The sequence below is a fragment of the Dromaius novaehollandiae genome, chromosome 22 (genome assembly GCF_036370855.1).
Source record: "Dromaius novaehollandiae isolate bDroNov1 chromosome 22, bDroNov1.hap1, whole genome shotgun sequence".
Classification (NCBI taxonomy): Eukaryota; Metazoa; Chordata; class Aves; order Casuariiformes; family Dromaiidae; genus Dromaius; species Dromaius novaehollandiae.
The window spans coordinates 11579477-11601831 of NC_088119.1; the positions used below are offsets into that span (position 1 = coordinate 11579477).

Genomic DNA, 22355 nt, shown 5'->3' on the forward strand with positions numbered 1-22355 from the left:
TTAAAACTGCACACTCTCTAGAACAGAGATAATTTTTTCCTATAGGCAAAGATTTACATTCACTTTGGAAACAGATATCCCAATTCCTAGCAGTTCGTTACTGTTTCTCAGAGAGAAGAGTATGAAATGTCAGTCAGGTCATCTCTGGAGTCCAAGGTATCTGTGTGACCTCAAACGCAGGCAGTGCTGGCAGAACAGGCCGACCCTGGCTGCCCTGTTATCTTTCTGCAGTGGGCTCTCTGCTCAGGGCAGCCCTGGCGTGACTCCCCGCAAAGGGAGCCGACGGGGCAGAAGCCCTGCCGCCACCCCCGTCATCCCTCCCCGGCCGCCTCAAAGCGCGCGCGCCCTGCGGGACCGCGCGGCGCCTTTTCCCGCCTTCGTCCCTATTGGCTCCCTCGCCCGCCATAACCACAAAGACGGTGTTGCAGACTGTCCTCACGACGAGCCGTTCTAGCACGGCGTTAATCTCTATGGTCAGCCTCAGCGCGACCTGCGTGTGAGCCCTCACGGCTTCCGCCGCGTACCGGATGCGGAAGTGGTGCCGTGAGGGGAAGGGGGAGACATGGCGGACCCGGTGGCTCTGGAGGAGCTCGCCAAGCTCGAGTACTTATCGCTGGTCTCCAAGGTGTGCACCGAACTGGACAACCACCTTGGCATCAACGACAAGGACCTGGGTGAGCGGGCAGGTCGCAGCCAGAGGCGGGGCGGGCGCCCCCCACACGCGGCCCTTGGGGATCGGAGCGGCCGGCCGCGGCAGAAGGGCCTGTCCCGGCGCGGCCGTGACAGTAGCCACCGGAGGGGTGGGACGGGCCGGGGCGGGTGGACGTCGGCCGGGACGTGTTCTGCGAGTGGCTTTTCGAAGTTAGGAAGCAATGGTCTTTCTTCAAAAAGCTTGTCGCGAGCGTGAGAAAATGCTTTGATCTGGGCTCCGGAAAGGACTCGGAAAGGAAAGCGCTGCTGTCGTGAACAGTGCCACAGCTTTTCTGTGGGTGGATAGGTCTAGCAGAGCCCTGGGCTGCCGCCGGAACAGCTCTTACCAGAACGTGCACTTGCACTGCCTTTTAATTACTTGCTCTGATTTCCTTTATACTTTTTCTTCACAGCCGAGTTTGTGATAAATCTTGCTGAGAAAAACACTACATTTGACACATTTAAAGCTGTTCTTCTAAAGAATGGTGCTGAGTTCACTGTAAGTGAGATCTCGACGTTATTTCTACGTTTTTTGGCGTATTTTATAGAGCCTTTTTGTTTTAAAAGAAAGGTATGAGGTCTGATTATTGGATTGTTTTTTTAATTGGAAAACTGTGCAATTATATAGCTTTCGAGTATACCTATCTGATCAAGCCTTTCCCTCCTCCTCCCCTTTCTTAACACTCATAGTCTTTGTGAAGCATCCTTCTGAGGACTTACTTGAAACGTTTATTGTCTCATTGCTGAGCATGTGAAATACGGAAGAAACACCTTGTCGTGAAGGCAAATATTAGCATGAGTTTTTCTGTGACTTTTAGATCCTGGGTTCATGAGTTCCTCAGCAATTACTGTGGTTGGATTAAGCAGGTGATTAAAAAAAACGATGGGTGGAAAAATCAGTTAAATGGAATTATCATAATCACTTTCAGATTCAAGTTATTGTATTTGTTTTAGGCTGTACATGAAACTTTTTTAAAAACAAAACCTGCATCTTCAGAATTGAGGTTTTTTGTCTTCCTAACAAATCGTCTCTTGAGCCCTGTATTAATGAACAAAAGTATTGAAGTCACTTCTCAGAATAAAATATTTTACTGAATTTTTCAGGATTCCCTTGTTAGCAATTTGCTGCGTCTCATACAGACAATGCGGCCTCCATCAAAAGCATCTACAAGCAAAGGTATGGATAATCTTCTCTCCCTCATCAGTTCAGTAGAAACCCCTCTTTTTTTTATATTTGGTCAGATCAAAGTAGTTATTGTTCTAGTGCTGTAAGACAATGCATATCCTATTGTTGTAATGGGTTTCTCCCTATTATTAGTGATAGGCTTGTAAAGCTGTTGAGGCACTGAAAGCATGTTGAGTATAGTATTTAGAGCATTTGTGATTTTCATGGATTCACTGTTAATCATAATTTTATTTGTAGGAAGATAACATTGTAATCTTTGAATTTAATCTCTGTGACATCTGTGTTAACCCTTGCATTCAGATAAAAATTAAATTTTATATTCAGTTTCAGAAACATCAAGGGCAAATCATTATAGCACTTCTAAGGATTTGTTTGTTTGTTTTTTAATCTTAAAATCAGAGGCAGTTGTCAAACCGAAATCGGAGAAAGAAAAGTTGAAGGAATTGTTTCCAGCCCTTTGCAGGCCAGACAATCCCAACATCAGGGTAAGGTCATAATTTCAGGTGTCTATCATGTATGCAGAAACATACTACTTATTTTCTGCATTTTTCTCACAGTTTCAAGTTGTATTTATGTTAGCATTTGTATCTCCTGCATGAATAAAAATGGGCCATGAGAAGTAAAACCCAGAATAGGCAGAAGGCTGATATTGTTGACTGTAGTTATCAGGAATTGCTGTTATAGGAGTTGCAGCATTGATATTGTCTTGCGGGATATTTAAAAAAGGAGGCTCTTGTGACATGAAGTTTATAGCCTAACCTTTTTGACATAATGTTCAGAGCAACTGATCATGAACTAGATGAAAATCTTGGACATTGAAATGCTACCAGGAGCTTGTATTTTGTATTTCAGTAATAATTTAGATGTTGAAATAAAACCCTTCTTTGTATAAAAGCAGAATTGGCACAATACTGTGGCAAAATGGGGGGGAGTTGTTTGTGTGTGTGGTGTGGTTTTCGTTTTGTTTGTTTTGTTTTGTTTGTTTGTTTTTGTTTTTACAATATCATTTTTCTTTCCATGTCATGTATTCTGTCCAATCTTTCTTTATCCTATATTCATTCTAAACAGAAATGCACTTGATTATTCTTTGTGTAGGTTAATTCTTTGTGACAGACTTTTATCAGCCTTCCTATAGAATGGTTCTCTGTCTTTGCAGAATATGTTGGATGAAGATGATGTGAAAGTGGCAGCTGATGCACTGAAAGAGCTTGAAGCTCTAATGCCTAGTGCCGACAGGCAAGGCAAGCAAAGGAACAGCGACCACCGGTAGGTTTCTAGTATGTCTTTGGGGAATGGGTACTGGCAGTTAATGTTGTCTACCCATTGTGTTCTTATGCAGAATTTCAGTGTAGACTTCTAATGTTTGTTTGGTAGGGCAAAGAAAAAGAGGAAGAGCCGAAGCCGCAGCAGGGACAGGAAGCGAAGGCACAGGTCTCGTTCTAGGTCTCGTTCTAGGACTCGGGACAAGAACAGGGGGAAATCCAGATACCGCTCAAGGAGCAGGAGTCAGAGTCCCAGCAGGGAACGTAAGGATCGAGAGAAATACATCGAGAAGAGCAATGATAGATGGAGAGACAAGCATGTAGACCGTCCACCACCTGAAGAGCCTTCCATTGGTGACATTTACAATGGCAAAGTGACAAGTATAATGCAATTTGGATGCTTTGTGCAGTTGGAAGGATTAAGGTACCCTCTTATATAACACAATAGATCTGGTACTGTTCCATCTGTGTTCTGTTCTCTGATCATGTCTTAAAGAGTGTAGGATGCTACAATAAAGTAAGCTGAGTTTTGATGCCAAAATGAAGTTCTATTTCACAAAAATAAATTTAACAACGGAGAATGCTTTCCTCACAAAAAGCAATTTATGAACATAAACAAAAATTAGTTACAAAATATTTTGAACTGGCCTCTGAATGATGTTAAGGACTGTTTGAGTATTAATATACAACATCTCATGCCCCTCTGTTTCACCTGTAGGAAGCGCTGGGAGGGCTTGGTCCACATCTCTGAGCTTCGAAGAGAAGGACGGGTTGCCAATGTTGCTGATGTTGTGAGCAAAGGACAAAGAGTAAAGGTCAAAGTGTTATCTTTTACTGGATCCAAAACCAGCCTGAGCATGAAGGTATGAAAGATATTCCAGAGTGCTTAGAATAGAGTTCATGTGATGCCAAACCTTTTATAAAGATTACATATATTTTTGCTACCTTATGTATTACTGAAAACTAATACATGACCCTTCAAGTGAGAGTTAAAACATTTGAATTACAGGTCTGTATTTAAATGGCTCATTACTTTTCACTCATTTTCCTTAGGTCCTTTTTTTTTTTTTTTTTTGGTGCATTTTTGATGTAATGGTCCTAAAAATCTGTTGAACTGAATGAAGTGGTTGATTTGACATGCTAGCTAGGTGACAAGTTAGACCTTATGCTGGTTTTATGCTTGTCTTCCTTTTTCTGAGCTAGAGAAGCATTTATTTTTAAATGAAATACACTGCCATTGCCAGGGTCCAGACCTTGGGATGTACTCATCTCTGGATATGAGCTGAAAAAAATTATATGTGTGCAAACTAGCATTTTCTGTATGTGGTCTGTGTTTGGCAGTAGCCTCTCAGAAAAGTGGACTCTGCTTTTACTCCTGTGTTAGAGGAAGTACCAGGCAGGGTTAATGGATAAGGAGAAATGCAATATAGGTAGAGCTGATTGACTGATTAATCTAATGTAGGATGTTGATCAAGACACTGGGGAAGACTTGAACCCAAACCGGAGGAGAAACCTGGTTGGAGAAACCAATGAAGAAACCTCTATGAGGAACCCAGACAGACCCAGTCACCTTTCTCTGGTAAATGCTCCAGAGGTGGAGGATGATACCCTTGAAAGAAAACGCCTCACTCGAATTTCAGACCCAGAGAAATGGGAAATAAAACAGGTATGTTCTGTAGTGAGTGAAATGGAGTGCCAGTCAGTATAGTTGCTAGGGGCGGTTGATAAACTAAGCTACAGCTCTTTGGTTTTTTTTGTTTTTGTTTTTTTTTTTTTTTTTTAAAAAAACTTCTTCCTTATCTCTGAATCACTGCTTTCTTGCTATCTGGGGCTTCTAGCTCTGCTTTAACTTTGAAGTTAGCCCTGCTTTTGAGGAGGAGGTTGGACTAAGTAACCTCTGGTCCCTTTCAGCCTAAATTGTTCTGCAATTCGGTGGGATCCTGGTCTTTATCCTGTGACGCTTAAGATGATCTTTGATTATCAGTGCAGTTCTGCCATGCCTAAGTCAGCTGTCCCACACTTTTGGTATTTAGAATAACAAAAAGATTATTTGCTCAGAGACTGAATGACTCAGGGAGATATGTGCCAGAATGTAGGACTGTTCATTCCTTTGCTCCTGGTTTATAACTCTGGACGATATCGTTAGAACAAAAACCTTGTTGGCATGAGTGGTGTTCATACATGATGAGAAATTCCCGTTCTTTCGTTTCTTCCCCAGATGATTGCAGCTAATGTGCTTTCCAAAGAAGAGTTTCCTGACTTTGATGAGGAGACTGGGATTCTCCCTAAAGTTGATGATGAAGAAGGTAGTATTTCCAAGTAGTCTTACTGTTTTGGTAAATTTCTTCCGTTTCTGGATGCATTTGGATTCAGAAACGGGTGATGATACAAGCAGATGTGAGGAATATCACAATTTGGTGTCACCTTAAACACTTGGAATGAGGGTTGCTCCAGCCTTCTTCTTATTAGTGACACTTGGATGTGCACTTGACTGTCTGTGCATACTTTTTATTCCACGTATGAAAATTGTCTAACTACGTTATAATCAAGAATGCACAGGAGGTGCCATTTTAAGAGGTACTCTTATTGTCATGTAGCTGAAAGAAGATCTTTAACTTTCCATTAAAACTGTAATTTGTGGGTTTTAGATGAGGACCTTGAGATTGAGTTGGTTGAAGAAGAGCCACCATTCCTTCGAGGTCATACTAAACAAAGCATGGATATGAGTCCCATCAAAATAGTAAAGGTAAGAGATTACAGGGGTTGCAAATAGTGTACTTGATTTAATTAAACAAAGATTTGGGAATTCAACAACCAAGGTTCTACCTGAACATTTCTTAGAACCCTGAAAAACATAAAGCTGGGTTCTTATTTAACTGGTAACAGTGAAGTAGAATAATAGAACAGAAATGTACATTTAGCTTGCAGCAACTGTTTCACGTATGTGTGTCAGAACTAACTGGTATTTTTCTGTTCTGCTGCTTACCTTTTGAAGGTAGGAGGCAGTGGAGAAATAAGTTTTTCATTGGTAGTGCCCATAATCCTGCTGATTGGAGAGCGAACAGATATTCTATGTTAGTTATGGCCATGCAAGTTTTTGAGGTTGGGCCAGTTGAAATATTCTGGAACTCAAATATATAAAAAGTTAACAAATCGGATTCGGAAGAGGCTTCAGAAGGACAATGCTGACAAAGAGATAATTAGAGGACTGGGCAGTGCTTGAAATCCTAACTCTTTTGCTTTTCAGAATCCCGATGGTTCCTTGTCCCAGGCTGCAATGATGCAGAGTGCGTTAGCTAAAGAAAGGCGGGAACTTAAACAAGCCCAAAGAGAAGCAGAGATGGATTCTATCCCTATGGGACTCAACACACACTGGGTGGATCCTCTCCCTGATGGTATGTCTGAAGACATCTAGGTGTGAACTGTGCCTTTTTCGTGATAGTTGAGCAATACAGGAGAAGCGTCTTGATGTCTAGCTCATGATACCATTGTGTTTGTTCACTTCATTTTAAAAGTGAGGCTGAGAAGAAATCCTTTTCCATTTAAGTGGAATGGGAATGTCAGTGGAAAGTACAGGTGTATCTGTCCTTTAGGGATGGACTACTGAAAAGTGTGATGGGTAGTGAAGCAATTTTTCATATAGAAATTGTTTTAATAGAGGGGGGACGCATGCAGGAATTTACAAAATACAGAAACTTAAATGCACAGGGAAAGTATGGAAGACGGAGCAGTAGGAGCAAAATCTTAGGACCTGTGCTGTGTGAACCTAAATGTGATGGTGGAACTGTTTCTTTCGTAGTGGATGGAAGACAAATAGCTGCAAACATGCGAGGTATTGGGATGATGCCCAATGATATCCCAGAGTGGAAGAAACATGCATTTGGTGGTAACAAAGCTTCTTATGGTAAAAAGACCCAACTTTCCATCATTGAGCAGAGGGAGAGTCTCCCAATCTTCAGACTGAAGGAGCAGCTGATACAAGTAAGGCCCTTGAAATGACATTGTTTTTTGAGCAAAAAGTAATTTAATATAAATGTTTTTGTTTTAGCCTGTTGACAGGTGAATAGCCATTTAAAAAAATTAAGCATGGAACAAAATATTTTTTTAAAAGTTTTATATATATATCTATATTTTAATGATGTTCCAGCTATTTACTGCTATAAGTCAAAATTGAAAAGAGGATCACAGAGGGCAAGGAATGAGTCAGCTGAGTGGTTAAGCAGTTTGCTGACTATTAGTCAGTAAGAAGAACAATTACATCATTTTTGGTCTGGGTCAGCTAAAATGAGAAGTAGGTGCTCAGTGTAGTCCTAGATACACCATATAGAGATTTTTATTTGTTTGTTTTTAAATTTTAACAAGTTTTATCTAATATGACCTTTTTTAGGCAGTGCATGACAACCAGATTCTGATTGTTATTGGAGAGACGGGATCTGGAAAAACAACACAGATTACCCAGTACTTGGCTGAGGCGGGATATACGTCGAGAGGAAAGATTGGATGCACTCAGCCTCGCAGAGTGGCTGCAATGTCTGTTGCGAAACGAGTGTCAGAGGAATTCGGCTGCTGTTTGGGACAAGAGGTGAATTTCCATGTTGAAGGATGTTCTGGAATAAACACAATGAAAAGCGGAAAAAATCAGTATTAGAATTAGTTTGTGTGTCCATGTGTCTGTTCCCTGGTAGGCTGGAAATAAGCTGACAGAGTAATCAAACCGGAAATTAATGGTCTGCAGCTTCAGTTTTAATGTAAAAGGGATAGAACATTGTATTCAACTCTTCTTTCTAGGTTGGCTACACCATTCGGTTTGAAGACTGTACTAGCCCAGAAACCGTCATCAAATACATGACAGATGGTATGTTACTGAGGGAGTGCCTGATAGATCCTGATCTGACCCAATATGCCATTATCATGCTGGATGAAGCCCATGAGAGGACCATTCATACAGACGTTCTCTTTGGACTCCTGAAGAAGGTAATATAGCCTTTGATTCTTATTGCCTTGGGTTTTTTCTGGATGTTATGTATGGGTAGGGCCCAAAGGGGAAGGCAAAGTCACCCAAACCAAGTTCATTCATGTGCCTTACGAGTCTCTTCTGAAGCAAAACTGATGTTCCTAGGGGTTTATAGTCTGAATGCTCATAAGACGAGACTCTGTGAAGACAAATCAAGCAAAATTCAAAAGAAACAATGAGCCTCGATACTCTAGGATGCTCCTAATGATAGATGAGCAGTGGAGCATTCTTGCTTTGTTCCTGCTCTGACAAAGGGATTCTATGATAGGTGTTGCTAAGAAAGGTTGAAACGCGACCTTAGTAGGTTGCATAAGTAGTTGTTTGAAATTCTGGATTCTAGAATGAGCTGGTCTTCTGTGTATAGCAGTTCTAGAATTTGTCAAAACCCCTTATGTGACTGGTTGTTTTTCTTTCTGCAGCACAGAATACTTCTTTGACTTAAGTCAAATCCTATATGTTAAAAGTGCCAAAGGCAATAAATGACCTGAGAACTTTCTTTCCTATAGACAGTGCAGAAACGGCAGGATATGAAGTTGATAGTGACATCAGCAACATTGGATGCTGTGAAATTCTCTCAGTATTTCTATGAAGCACCAATCTTCACAATTCCTGGCAGAACGTACCCAGTAGAAATTCTGTACACAAAAGAGCCAGAGACAGATTATTTGGATGCCAGTCTGATTACAGTAATGCAGATCCACTTAACAGAGCCACCAGGTGAGTGGAGAATGCTGCAGGGTGATTGGTGATTCAGGGACTCTTAATACCTGTGAGCAAGGTCTTTCTATGAGTTACAGATCAAGCGTCAGTAACCTGAGTGAAATACTGTTCTCAGCGCTACCTTCTGTTGTTTGCAACCACAGTAAATAAAATGCTCAAAACTGAGGCTGAGTGACGAGTAAAACATGCTGGTTTTGGCCAAGGGTTGTTGCCCTGGGATTACCAAAGGTTGGGGTTCTCTGCTTTAAATGGAAGAGGTGAGCGATGGAAATGCAGGATTTGTATGGAGCAGAACTGATTTTGTGGACGTGTTACTCCCTGTGTAGGTGACATTTTGGTGTTTCTAACTGGTCAGGAAGAGATTGACACCGCCTGTGAGATCCTCTATGAGAGGATGAAATCTCTAGGACCTGATGTTCCAGAGTTAATTATCCTGCCGGTATATTCAGCTTTACCGAGTGAAATGCAAACCAGGATCTTTGACCCAGCGCCACCAGGAAGCAGAAAGGTAATTTCAGCAAAGTATGGCTTCATCTTCTACTGATACTTTATAATAGTGGGGTACATTACAATGCTAATCAAACTTTTTTTTAGCATTTCTGATTCTGTAAGGTGTAACTTTGGACAAAATCATGTAGTTTTGGAGAAAAGGTGGTTTATATGTAGCTTAGAGCATGTTTTTGGTTGCTTGGTTTTCTCCATTACTTTCTGTCTTGAAAATATTTTTCTCTTTTTCTCATCCCCCCTTTTTTTTTCCCAGCATTTCAAGTAGTATCACACACAAGTGTGAGTGTGTGCATGTGTGTGTGTTTAAAATATATCTGTATGTATTCTAAACCTTTAAAAATCTACATAGAAACATCTGGTGTAGCAAAGATCTCTGTGGGGTGTTCTTGGTGCTTCTTTTGATGCTGCTTTTAAAGAATATTAACATCGGTGAAATCTAAATAAAATTTCTTCTGGGTGGATGTAAATTTCCTACCAACTAGCTAATAAATACCTAGAAATTTAGTCTATGGACATTTCTTTTCTAAGTGTGGACTGTATTTTAGCGATAGGCAGAAATTCTCCCTGAAATCATTGCAATCTGCTTACAAAATAGTGACCATGTTCTTAATTATGAATTTTATTATGCTCTCTTCCCCTATTGCCCAAATGTAAAACAGAGTCTGAATGTTTAAAATCTGTCAGTTTTTGGCTATAGTTAATACTATTTTCTGTCCCTCTGTTTCTCCTTTCAGTGTAAAATTAATAGTAGTTGCATCTATAACAAACTGATCATACCATGTAGAGTGGATTGTTTAAGTTGAGCAGCGTGGTTTGTTTGCCCCCCAGACATAGAACTGATTACTGAATTAAACTGTCGTTTGCAGGTTGTTATTGCCACAAACATTGCTGAGACCTCTCTGACTATTGATGGAATATATTATGTAGTTGATCCTGGCTTTGTGAAGCAGAAAGTTTATAACTCCAAGACTGGAATTGACCAGCTGGTTGTTACACCAATTTCACAGGTAGGCATTTTGTGTTTGACCTTTTTTTCCTGCTGCTATTGTGTAACTTGATGATGTGGGGTCCAAGTGTGTGAAAGCAAGGTGAGGTGATGATAAAACTAAGCTTTTGCTATCTCCCTGAATTGCACTTGAGACTGTAGCTAGGGAATACATACTTCCCTGGGTTGTATTGGAAATCTTTTTTGAATAATACAAAGAAAATTGCAAACAATTAATCATTTTCTCTTTCACTTGTTTTCACCTATGCCTGTTTGCACCACTGAGATGCCTTGTTACCTCTAGGCCCAAGCAAAGCAGCGGGCAGGAAGAGCTGGGAGAACAGGACCAGGAAAATGCTACAGGCTTTATACAGAGCGTGCTTATCGAGATGAAATGCTAACCACCAATGTGCCTGAAATCCAGAGAACGAATCTGGCCAGTACAGTGCTCTCCCTGAAGGTAGGTATTTCACTGACTTTCAGCAAGCCAACCTGATCGTACATCTTTCCATAAATTAATCTCAGCCTTTATGAGCCTCTTTAAATACTTCAGTAATTCCAGACCCTTCTAATAAGCACATGCGTCTTGGAAGGGATACTACATCACATGCAATTCTCGGGTGCTATAGCTTGCTCATGCATTTTTCTCTGGAGGGTTATAACATTCAGTATCGACCTAAATTACAAGTCTCATCTGCACACAACAGTGAACTGCAAGCAGTTTGAGAAATAGGAATCTTATGGCCATTGCACATTCAGTTATGTTGTTAACAGGGTATAAGATGCATGGTTCTGGGGTTGGTTTTGATCCCCAGACATATGCATCTTCTAAGTGTGCATATGTGTAAGTGCATGTAAGTGTCGACTCTGGGAGTCCACAAACTGAATCTAGGGCAGTATGTAGCTGCGAGGGAAGTTGTTGCTCTTTTCTCCCTTTCTGGGAGAAGGGGGAAGGCTTGAGACTTGCTTAGTATCCATTGTAGCTGCCACGCCACACCGGCTTAAAAGGCAGGAAGTCAAACCCAGTGTTTCAACCATGTGTCTCCTAGAGTGGATCATCTTGTTTTGAAGCAGTATGAAACAATACCAAAGAAACATACCAAGAGAAGTGAGAGAAAGCCATGGGCCAGTGCAGGATTATCTCAAGTGTTAGACTGTAGCCACGTATTCATGATGGTGGTTGCAGTTGAGATAAGGGCATGAGGGTGGGGTGGGTTTAAAACTCTTTAGTGCTGCTTTGTTTGATGCTTATATATCCCTGGCTGGATTTTGGTTTCCTTCTCCCCAGTGTTTTAACTTGAGTTTTCTCCACTTTCTCTATTCAGGCTATGGGGATCAATGATTTGCTTTCCTTTGACTTTATGGATGCTCCCCCAATGGAAACTCTCATAACTGCCATGGAGCAGCTCTATACCTTGGGAGCACTGGATGATGAAGGACTGCTCACTCGACTTGGGCGCAGGGTAGGTTGTGTAGGATATTTCTTAGCACTGGCCAGTTTACCTATGTTTAGAGGATGACATGGGAGTAATTGTTAGGGACTTGTCTGGCACTGTGTTTTCTCTTGTTCTTTCTCCTTCTCCCATTGTGCTCTTATGTTTTGCTGGTAGTTCTGCCCTTACCATGGTTACGTATCTTCTGCTTCTTTAAGGAGCAGATAATTTTTCTTCTTATAAATACGGTTACTTTTGTCAATGTCTAAAAATCTCCTGTAAGTATTGGGATGGTTTTTGTGATTGCGTATATAGTCAAGTTAATTTGTTTCATGTTCAGTAAAGTTATTTTGGGTAAAGCACATTGTTTTGATTGGGAAACACTGAAGAAAGGTCATTGGTATCTTTTGCATTGAGAGATCTCATGATTTTTCCAAGACTTTGCATGGGATCCTGAAACAAGTGTCTTGCAGATGGCAGAATTCCCCTTGGAGCCCATGTTGTGTAAGATGTTGATCATGTCTGTACATCTGGGATGCAGCGAGGAAATGTTGACAATAGTCTCTATGCTGTCTGTGCAGAATGTGTTCTACAGGCCAAAGGTAAGGAATGCAGCCAAGGGGCAGTAGTGTTAAAGTTTGGATGTTTTTTTGTGTTGACTGCCTTGGGTGTTAGAGAGTGGGCATATTTGCCAAAACAAACCTATAGCTTGGTTGAACTGTTGGTTCATACATCACATATCTGACGTACCTTTTGGTTAAACACCCTGTAGCTGTGGATGTTGATTGTCTCTTTGTGGGGGGGGAGATGAAAGTTAGAAGCCTCACATTCTTTTTTTCCTTCCCAGTAAACACATACAACCCAAAATGCAGTTTGTCTCTGCTTTTGAGTTCAGAATGGCTTTGCTAGAGGGAAACCTCTCCATCTCCAGATAAGCAGAATGTACTACTTCATCATAGTCCTAACCTGTGCTGATTGTTCTTATGTCAGCAAACAGCAGACTATGGTGTGGTAGAATTCCTCCACAGCAGAGTCCCCTACGATCCATTATTTCTTCATTATGACACCCCCGCTGCAATTTAGTCCATTAACTTCAGTTTTGATGTATGTAACCACAGTGTTTGATCAATGTTTTATCTATAGATTGGAGAAGTGGGGAGAGGTGGGTAGATCAGCAGAGTCAAAGCTACTGCTTCAGCAGCTATATTGATTAGTCATTGAAGTTGTTTCCAGAGCAATAAAAAACTAGCTAGTTCTGTGTATGCATATACTGCCTATAATATAAGGGAGCCGTATGCTTTGAGGTATCCTTTCAGAAAAAAAAAAAAGGATCTGAAATTGAATAAAATGTGTCAGTAAAAACAAAGTACATCATCTTTTCTGATCAAGCCCTTGCCTCCTGTGGAAAACAGACTTTCAGAGAGCTTGCAGGAGGTCTGTCTTCAGCAGGAACAGTTCTAGGCTTTCCAGATCATACAGCCATAGGTTTGTCTTCATGAGAGCAGTCCTAGACCTTCAGATTCTTAGTGATTGGTCCCAGTGATTGGAGACATTTACAACTCAGAATTTTGTGTTGTCTTTCCAGTTTTATTTCATCTGTTTCTTGGTAAACTTAAAAAGGCATGGTATGAGTGACAAGGAACCAGTGTCCTTTTTCCTGTTACACAAGGATGGTCTCTAATGCATAGATGATGGATACGTATTTTATGTATTAGGACAAACAAGCGCTTGCTGATCAAAAGAAAGCCAAGTTCCATCAGACAGAAGGTGACCACCTCACTCTGCTGGCTGTGTACAATTCCTGGAAGAATAATAAGTTTTCAAATCCCTGGTGCTATGAAAATTTTATTCAGGCTCGGTCCTTACGAAGGGCACAAGACATCCGCAAGCAAATGTTGGGCATTATGGACAGGTGAGCACATCCAGAAGAGCAAGTACTGACTTTTCTTAGTGTCATTACATTGTAGTAGCTAAATAAAACCTGCAGATCTGATGTTAGCAGCTGCATCCACATCTGAGGATCTCTCTAAATTTTTTCTCTCTGTCTGGTAGACACAAGCTGGATGTGGTGTCCTGTGGGAAGGCAACAGTGCGAGTCCAGAAGGCCATCTGTAGTGGCTTCTTCCGAAATGCAGCAAAGAAGGATCCCCAGGAGGGTTATCGGACACTCATTGATCAACAAGTAGTCTATATCCACCCATCCAGTGCTCTTTTCAACAGGCAGCCGGAATGGTAAGGAAGGAGATGTCACTTAATTTTCCATTTCAGTTCAGATTTTATAACTGAGAAGCCTGTAGTGTGTACTATTTGTAGAAAACAAATCAAGTTCTAGGTTTCTGATTTGTCAGGAACAAGCAGAATGAGAACAGTTTCAAGTCTGTCCTTGGCTCCTTCTACTGCTAAATTCTGTCTGTGCAGATGAGAGACTGACTTTTAGAATGAAGGCCAGGACTGGAGCCTGCAGTTCTGTGTGCCTGTCTTGTGAAAGTGAATTCAAAACACTGAGCACTGAGAGAATGGGAATTGTGGAATGGAGCAGTTCTGTGCTGAAGAGTAGATGTGAAACAGGAGAGGGAAAAGAAGATAGCTCTTCTGATGATTCTTTTGGAGCCCACACTGGAGCTTGTAAGGAGCCTGATTCTAAGGAAGGAAAGAGAAAGAGATCAAGGGGCGAGCTTAGATATTCCAGCTCTTGTCCTGCCCCCTTCTATTTGGAAGCAGTAATTTCCCAAGTTGCTCTCTCTTTTCTTCACAGGGTGGTGTATCATGAACTGGTGCTGACCACCAAGGAATATATGCGTGAAGTGACCACTATTGATCCCCGCTGGCTGGTGGAGTTTGCGCCAGCTTTCTTCAAGGTTTCTGACCCAACTAAGCTGAGCAAACAAAAGAAGCAGCAGCGGCTAGAACCCCTGTACAATCGCTATGAGGAGCCCAATGCTTGGAGAATCTCACGTGCATTCAGACGCCGATGAGCCTAGCTAGTTCCAATGTGGGCTGTTGTTGGTTTTATATTCATGGTACTGTGATTTTTGCATTGTTGCATGTCCTTTCTTTTAGGACACTTGCAGTTGAATGGTTACTTGCAAAATGAATAGAAAATAAGTGTTTTCAGAGCAAAAGCACGAGGGGGCGTTGCTCGCTCATGTCAGCTGCCCTTCAGAATCTGCAGCTGCGTGACAAATGTCCTGGGTCTCCTCAGTGTATTGCATTATTTCAGAAATAATTCTCAAAACACTTTTTTTAGTCATCTCCCTTTAAGAGAGAAAATCTTACACACTGAGCACAACAGCAACAAAAAGACAGTGGTTAAAAAATACTTGTTCACCAACCTAATCAAGTTCCGAATGACCAGACAAATAGATGCAGGAATATGTGTGTTTCTTTACCCTACTAAAAGAGATTTATTTCAACTTGTGCTCTTGGACAGTGACTGTTTTTACTCTCTTAGGCATTTTTCTATCCATTGTAACTATTTGTTTTTTATGCAAGCCATCTGTAGTGAGATATTTAGTATTTGTGGCTATGGGATAAGGTAAAAAAAGATCCCCTGAAACCCAACTAGAGCGTCTGTTATACTTGAACAATGGCACAGGTCAGACTGCAAGTCTTATCCTTCGTCACCATCTCCTGTGTGCTGAAGGCTAGTATATCAAATGGTAATTAACCACATCCACTGTGTAGCACGGCTCTGTCTATGAACCTAAGTGGTTACAGATGTTTAGACTTTCTATCCAATGTGTCATGTTTTATTTCCACTGGCAGCATTTGGTGACATCACAAATGTTGAGGGCTTTTTGTTTGTTTCTTTCTTTTATATAAAATATTCTCTTACAGCCTAAACTTCAGGAAAACACAGTGGAACAGTTCCATATTAAAAACAGATTGACTACCCCGTGTGCAGTATGTCATGTTGAAGCTATCTGTAAATGTCTCCCTCCCCCCCTTTTTTTTGTTACAAATAGAACCAAAACTTGTTATTTGACTCCATAGCTGGAGACACGCAATTCTTATTTTATTTTTTTCCCCAAAGCTGGGATATTTGCTAGTTATTGTTGAAAAGAGTAGAATGAAGTTGGCTGGTTTAGTTTTGCATTTGATTGATTCAAAGAATGTTTCACACTGAAAAGTGGATACATTTGAACTCTGTATCTGTGTACACAGGTGGGCAGGTATATTGTATATACTGTTTTATTATGTTGTATAAATACCTGAGGCTCTCTGGTAGCATTACATCTTTATAAAGTTGAATAAAATTAGAAATTTTATAAGTTCAGAGACTTTTTCATTATGGCACTGTGCAAAGAAGGTCATCCTATTGACTACTCTTCAAAGCATATTTTTATTCCAAAAACTCTGCAGCTTCACCTGTTACTGTTTTCCATTAAAATTCACACTTGACTTTCAGAAGGCAAATGAAAGATGTGAAATAGAAGAGGCAATGAAAGATGTAAAATAAAAAATGTACATACAGGAAGTCCCAGCTGGATAACATTGGGACTTTGAGGTATTTCTGTTGCAAATTTGTTTTCTATTTGCTTCTCTAGCTTAGCTTCTTTCTGACTTTTGGTGCGGAAAATGCAGCAGGAGGGAGGATTTTTTTTTTTTTAAGCCAACAGTTGTTTTCTGCTCTGTGTGCATTATTTCTTTTCTTGGTGTAATTTGTCAGTCATATCCCTTAATGCATTTACAAAAACCTTCCATTTGGATTTCAACTGTTGCTTGGGAGCACCCAACATCCAAAATGAGACTGAGAAGCAAAAATGCTGGCTTGCAGACTTGCAGCACTTACATGTTATTTTAAGCATGTTTTATCTACTTGATATGCTCAGAAGCCTCAGAGCAGTAACATTCCAGTGTCTTCTGCTGTTTCTGTGATTATTTTTTAGTTTATATTGTGTCATGCCAAAAAGAGAAAGTAAGCTGCCTGATGCACTTTGTTCTGGCAATGCTTGTGTCAACTGAACAGGTATTTTGTCTCTTTACTGGAGGAAAATGCTCCTTGAACTTTGCTGGGGGAGATGCTTGTGTGAGCGTGTGTGCCAACCTGCCTGTCTGAATTAATTGGAATATCTTACATGGTTAAAGAGCAGATCTTTTGGTTCATTTTGAGTTAAAACTGTGGGACTCATCACACAAATCTCTTATTTAAAGGTAGAAGTTCTGCCAGCTGAGGCCAAATGTCTAGTCTGGAGTGTTTTTGGAGGTGTTGCATCAGCATAACTGCTAAAAATTTCCTGAATAGCGTAAGTACATGTGTGCGCACAATACCTGCATGTGTGTCTGGGTTAGCAGTCAAAAAAAACCTCATTGCCATTTGCAGCTGTTGTTGTGCTGCAGATCTTGCCAGTCTGGGCTGGGGGTGTCCACGAGTGCCACGAGGGGCTGTGCTGGCTCCAGCCCCAGTGGCCAGTGCAGCCACTGGGCCGCCAGGCTTGGGTGGCTCTCTGCTTCCTGCAGAGGCTGGGGCTGTAAATAGGGGGGAGGGCACTGACTGCCAAAGCACCGGGGTTAACCTTATCCCTGCTGGCTGAGGACAAGCTACGGGTAAACAGAGGGAAAACCAAGGATGCAGGCAGGGTGAGAATAGCTAAACAAGAATAAATTGAAGGAAAATGCCTAGTGCCACTCCCAGGAGAGGCAGGCAGACTGCTATCAGCCTTCATGGCGGGGGTTAGATGAAGACTCTTGCCCTGTGCTACTGAGGTGTCCTAAGTGCCCCAAGCTATTGATGCTTTATTTAATTTTTTTTTCTTTTTTTTTTCCCCCCTCCTGGAAGACCAAGGAGCAATCTGAAATACTTACCAGTTCCTCTGAGGACTTCTAAGCTGGCAGTGAACCTCTCCACTCCTGAATGACACTGTGGCTTGCGGACACCTAATGCAAGCAGCACCAAGTGAGTGTTGCACTTCCCACCCCAGCCGCTTCCCCCAAGCACGCTGGGGTGCCCTCGCCTGGGTGGGCCTGCGGGCTGCCACGGGGCAACTAATCTGTCTGAATGGACAGAGCAGACAGCACTTGGTCTCCAGCTCCCGCAGCACGTGCCATAGGCCAGTTTCCATGTGTTAGCTCCTTGTCCCAAACAAAGGGTTCAGAGTAAAAACCCCTCACTTGCCTGTACACGCGCACACTCACTCACACACATCCAAAATCAACCTTTTACCCTTAATTCAAGAAAGATAAATATGATTTTTACAGCCAGCCCTACACATGTTCCATCTGTTAGAGTAACTACCTTAACTTCATTAATGGGCTTATTACCGGAGCCAGTGTGACAGCAGTGTGCTGCTTACACAAAGGAGGTTTTGTTTTTTAGTAATTCAGTTTTCATGAGATTTCTGTGACAATTGCAGAAGGCTGTGATACTGACCCATTAACAGCTTCATGGAATTTTCATTTATGAATGCAATGTTCTTTTAGGCCAGCTGGGAATACAGGGAGTGAGTATCTAATTCTAGCAAATATGTTTTCTATGTGTATATTCTGTAACCTACATAAATCTTCTGGCTGGCCTGTCCCTGCACCAGTGGTGGAGATGCTGGGCTGAGTGGGCTGGTTTATTCTGATTCAAAATGGTCTTGTAGCTGGTCGGCTGGCGGGTCTGTCGCAGCCCGGCTCTGCTCTGCAAGCCACGCTGAAAACAGTGCTTCCTTGTCTCCTGTCTGTGCTCAGTATTAGTTCCCCTTTGCTAGAAAACCTAGGCAAGGAGGTGGCCGTGAGTTGCTTTGGATCAGTCAGTGGCAGATCGCTCTGGTACCCAGCTTCACGCCATGGCTTGGCTACTGCAAAACCAGGAAAGTGGTCAACAAACATCGCTGCTTTTTCAGAATGTGGATGCTTGATTTGTACCATTTAGGTCAGCCACAGTGACAGTGTTTGAAAAGACTGTTCACAGAAATCCAGTGTTAGATTTTCTTCAAGTCTAGGAAACAAAATTGCATCAGAAGCGTGGGAAGAAGCCTAAGAAAGTTTTGTGCCTCTTCTGCTCTTGGTTAATTGGAGAGGCATTTAAGACTTAAACATGCATGTGGGAGAAGCTTTCTCTTCTGCCTTATACATAAGCCAGGGTGACTGCGAGTGAAGGTAGACTCATAGTCATGAGGTGGCTTTGGTTTTTTTGCTAATTACCTTGAACATGGAGTTTCTCTCCCACATCTGCACTCGGGTTCAAGCCCTTCTCTACAGCCATGTATGTCTGGACCTCACTCTGAGGCAAGGTCACCGGGGATCCCCTGGCCACTTTGGCACCCAGGATTTAGGGCTGTCGCCAGTCACTGGGCCACAGGCAGCTGGCTCCGGAGGGAGCTGCGTGCCGAGGCCTGGGCTGGGCTGCCAGTGAGCTCTGCTGCAGCAGAGGTGAGGATGCTCATTCATGCAGGTGAGGCAAGCGGAGCTGGGAGGGGATGCAGAGCTGGGGGCCACGCGGGTGTCGGTCGTCACCCTGAGGACCATCCAGGTGGCTGCTGGTCTACGAAGCTGAGCTGCCCTCTGTTTGAGGGTGGCAGTGGGTGGATGCTGCTTTCTCTCGTTATGGTCATTTCTGCATTTAGTTAGACGGATGGTTCAGGGATGGGGAGGGTGCCACGAGCGGCGCAAGGTCTGCGTGAGCGTGAGGCAGTCTTCTTGCGGCGTGCGGAGCCTGTGCGGTCGCAGTGCAGCCCTCCGGGGCCTGGGCACCCTGGGCCCACCAGCTCCCCCGCCCTCGCCGCCCGCGAGCAGAACGGGGCAGCGTGAGGGACAGACGGTGCTGATCCAGTGTGGGGGGCTGCAGGCTGTGCTGGCCGCGGGTGGGCACTGGGCAGCAATATGCTCGGTATCTGACACACTGGTGCGGGGATGGGGGGGCCAGAGCCACCCAGCGTCTCTGCGGCTGCGCTCAGCATGCCGAAGGCACTGCCCCCCCATCCATGTGTCGGCCATCAAGGCATAGAGAGATCGATACTAGTGGCAGAAAATGGTCTCCACCATTGTGGTAGGTTACAGTATTACTGCGATTGAAATGCAGAGGAGCAGAGGGGAGATGTGTGTTGGTGTCGTTAGGGCCGATTCATTTAAGAGAATGAATCTCCTGAGAACGTCAGCAGAGCTAATGCCAGCATCCTTCCCAGGAGCACAGCGCCTCCATAAAACGTTACCGGGACTCATGTCCCAGCATTGCTGCCCTTGGAGTCCCCGTGCTCTCCTATGCCTTGGCAATGCGACTGGCCTGTGGCTCCCAGCTGGGGCAGCCTCGGCTCCAAGTGCAAAGTACTGACCCAGGGCCAGGGCTGGTGTGGGCTTCCCGCGCTCTGGCTGAGCCTCCAGCGTGTGCAGGCATGAAGGTGCTGCCTGCAGGCACGTGCCGCTCATGCAGAGCTTGATGCTCCTCCCGGGTCTGCGCAGCGGGGCAGGAATGGCACGAAAGGGAGCCGGGGGTACCTGCTGCTCTCCTCCCGCTTTGGGGTGACCCCGCTTGGTTCACGTGGCTTTTGCAGTCGCAACCCGGGCCAAGCCAGGCTTTATTACTTCTTGACGCTTTTGAGAGTGCTTGGAGCAACGCAACACCTCTCCCACCCTATCCGCAAGCCCTGGATCTGCTGTTGAGGCTCTGCCTAGCTGTATGGCATTAGTGGTCTGTGTTGTGTGTGGCCCAAAAAAGGACAGTCCAATTCTTATAACTCTCTTTATTCCCTTCCCGTGCACTACTCGACCCATAAAGTAAGCTTTGCCGCTGCCCTTGCTCTTCATTATCCCTATTAATAGTTATTTCAGGGCATGAAATCTTTTGATCCAACTATTTCTTGTTTATTCTCAGCAAATTGCATCAGAAGGTCCTGTAGCCATACTCTCAAGGGCTTTTGGCTCTGCTTGGCAACCCATTAATGCTGGGGTTAATTCCTTCGTCCTAGATGGCACATTCTAAGGGCACATCTGGGACCTGCTGTAATGTTACACATTAATTATTTAGTATGACCAGAAAGGAACTTTGCATCACGTTCTGGGTAATAGATTTATGGTGCTTCCTGCTGGGCTTTGCAGCAGCAAGGCCACAGCAACAACAGCAGCAGCCCTGGAAAAAAGAAAAGATAGCAAATAAAAGCAAGCTCCTGGTTGCATTAATTAGGAATGAAGTCCTGCAGCAGGGTACACCCCATGCCTGTGTTTTGCCTCTAGAAAGCAGAAGCGTGTCTCTTCGGAGGAGCCGGACTCTCCGGAGGGAGGAGGCAGGTGCCATGCCAAAGGCTCCGGCGCTTCAGCAGAACGCCTGCAGCGAGACTCCGCAGAGCTGGAAGCACCCTCCTCCCTCCTCGCACTCGCTGTGGAGGTGCGCGTGAGTTGGGCACAGATGGCGGCTTCAGAGAGTAAACCTTCGTACTGCTTTCCCTGGCCTCTTCATGGTGTTTAGCTCTGGCGCCTTGTTGCTGGTCGTCAGCTATGACCGTGACTGCCCTGGAGTCACCGCGTCTCCGGGAAGGTTGTCCCTGGGTGTGTGCTTGCAGGCAGTGCCGGGCAGGGGCCTCTGATCAAGTACAGACTGCGGGTCCTCTCCTGCTGCATGTGCTACTGGCCCTTCCTGTGCCCTTCATGGACACCCTGATAACGAGGGGCTTTTGCTGGGCCAGGTGGCTTGCTGGGAGGAGTTTAACACATGCAGAAAGCTTACAGCAGTGCCAGGAAGAATGCTAAATTCTCACTGGGTTTTCTTGCCTTCGTAGCCTGGAAAGTAGCAAAATACAGCATTATCCTTTAAATCTAATTTTGCATTTACAAATCCAATATTTATTCCACACAATGTCTAGCAGCAGCCAGCCTTGGACTGAATTTCTCTCCTTCAGCTGATATGCCTCTTGCTTTTCCAAAGGAGGAATAACTGCATTTGCAGTATGACTAAAGAAACCATCACTTGCTGCTGTCCAGAAGGAACGTAACTGCTGACAGTGCTCAGCAGCCACTCCTGTCACACTGGTCTGCAGGCAAATCATGCATAGGGAGAATAGAGAGAAGGTCTGTTGTTGGTCCTAAACTGTCATTTGTGAGGGCTTTTGTGATAAAATTCTCAGACCCAAAGGGTTGTCAATGCCCTGGAGAAATACTACTCTTACCTTAGCAGCAGATGCTTGGGGAAGCTCATAACACGTATTGCTCCTCAATAAGATTCAGAAGTGAATCATGAAAAGCAAATGCCAAAGGCCAGGAGCCTGTTAGCTTGGTACAAAAAGTAGTAACAGTGAAAATAAAACATTGCATGCTTTTAGCGTGAAACCTGCGTGGATCCAACTCGTAGAGCGAGAGCAGGACCCAGCCGGGCTCCTGCCCTCTCATCCCCTGCCGCGGGGGCTGCAGGTGGGTCCACCCTCCTCTGGACTTAGGGGACCATGGTCACAGCGTGGCTGATCGCTTCACATGTGACTGGCTGTGAGTAAGTCAAGGGAGCACAGTGTTCATTTCTTGAACTCCTCCAAGATCCAGAAGTAGAAGCACATCCCTGGATCAAGCTACACAAAGCTGCAAGCTGGTGCCAAGGAGATGGGCAGAGCAATTTCAGAAGGGAAGGAAAGACTACCCAGGGGCACAGGCC

The 22355-nt window shown here is 43.7% G+C and overlaps 1 protein-coding gene across 1 annotated transcript; it reads left to right on the forward strand.

Annotated features, from left to right (window-relative positions):
* Positions 1–504: 504 nt before the first annotated feature.
* DHX8 (DEAH-box helicase 8) lies at positions 505–16073 on the forward strand. Its single transcript, XM_026113593.2, has 23 exons — positions 505–674; positions 1104–1189; positions 1795–1867; positions 2276–2361; positions 3033–3142; positions 3251–3562; positions 3857–4001; positions 4601–4804; positions 5357–5444; positions 5787–5884; positions 6386–6533; positions 6938–7119; positions 7526–7720; positions 7927–8112; positions 8659–8869; positions 9199–9380; positions 10246–10386; positions 10669–10824; positions 11690–11827; positions 12271–12399; positions 13513–13709; positions 13850–14029; positions 14553–16073. The coding sequence occupies exons 1-23, from the start codon at positions 563–565 to the stop codon at positions 14770–14772; spliced, it is 3579 nt and encodes a 1192-aa protein (XP_025969378.1). The 5' UTR covers positions 505–562; the 3' UTR covers positions 14773–16073.
* The last annotated feature ends 6282 nt before the right edge of the window (positions 16074–22355 follow it).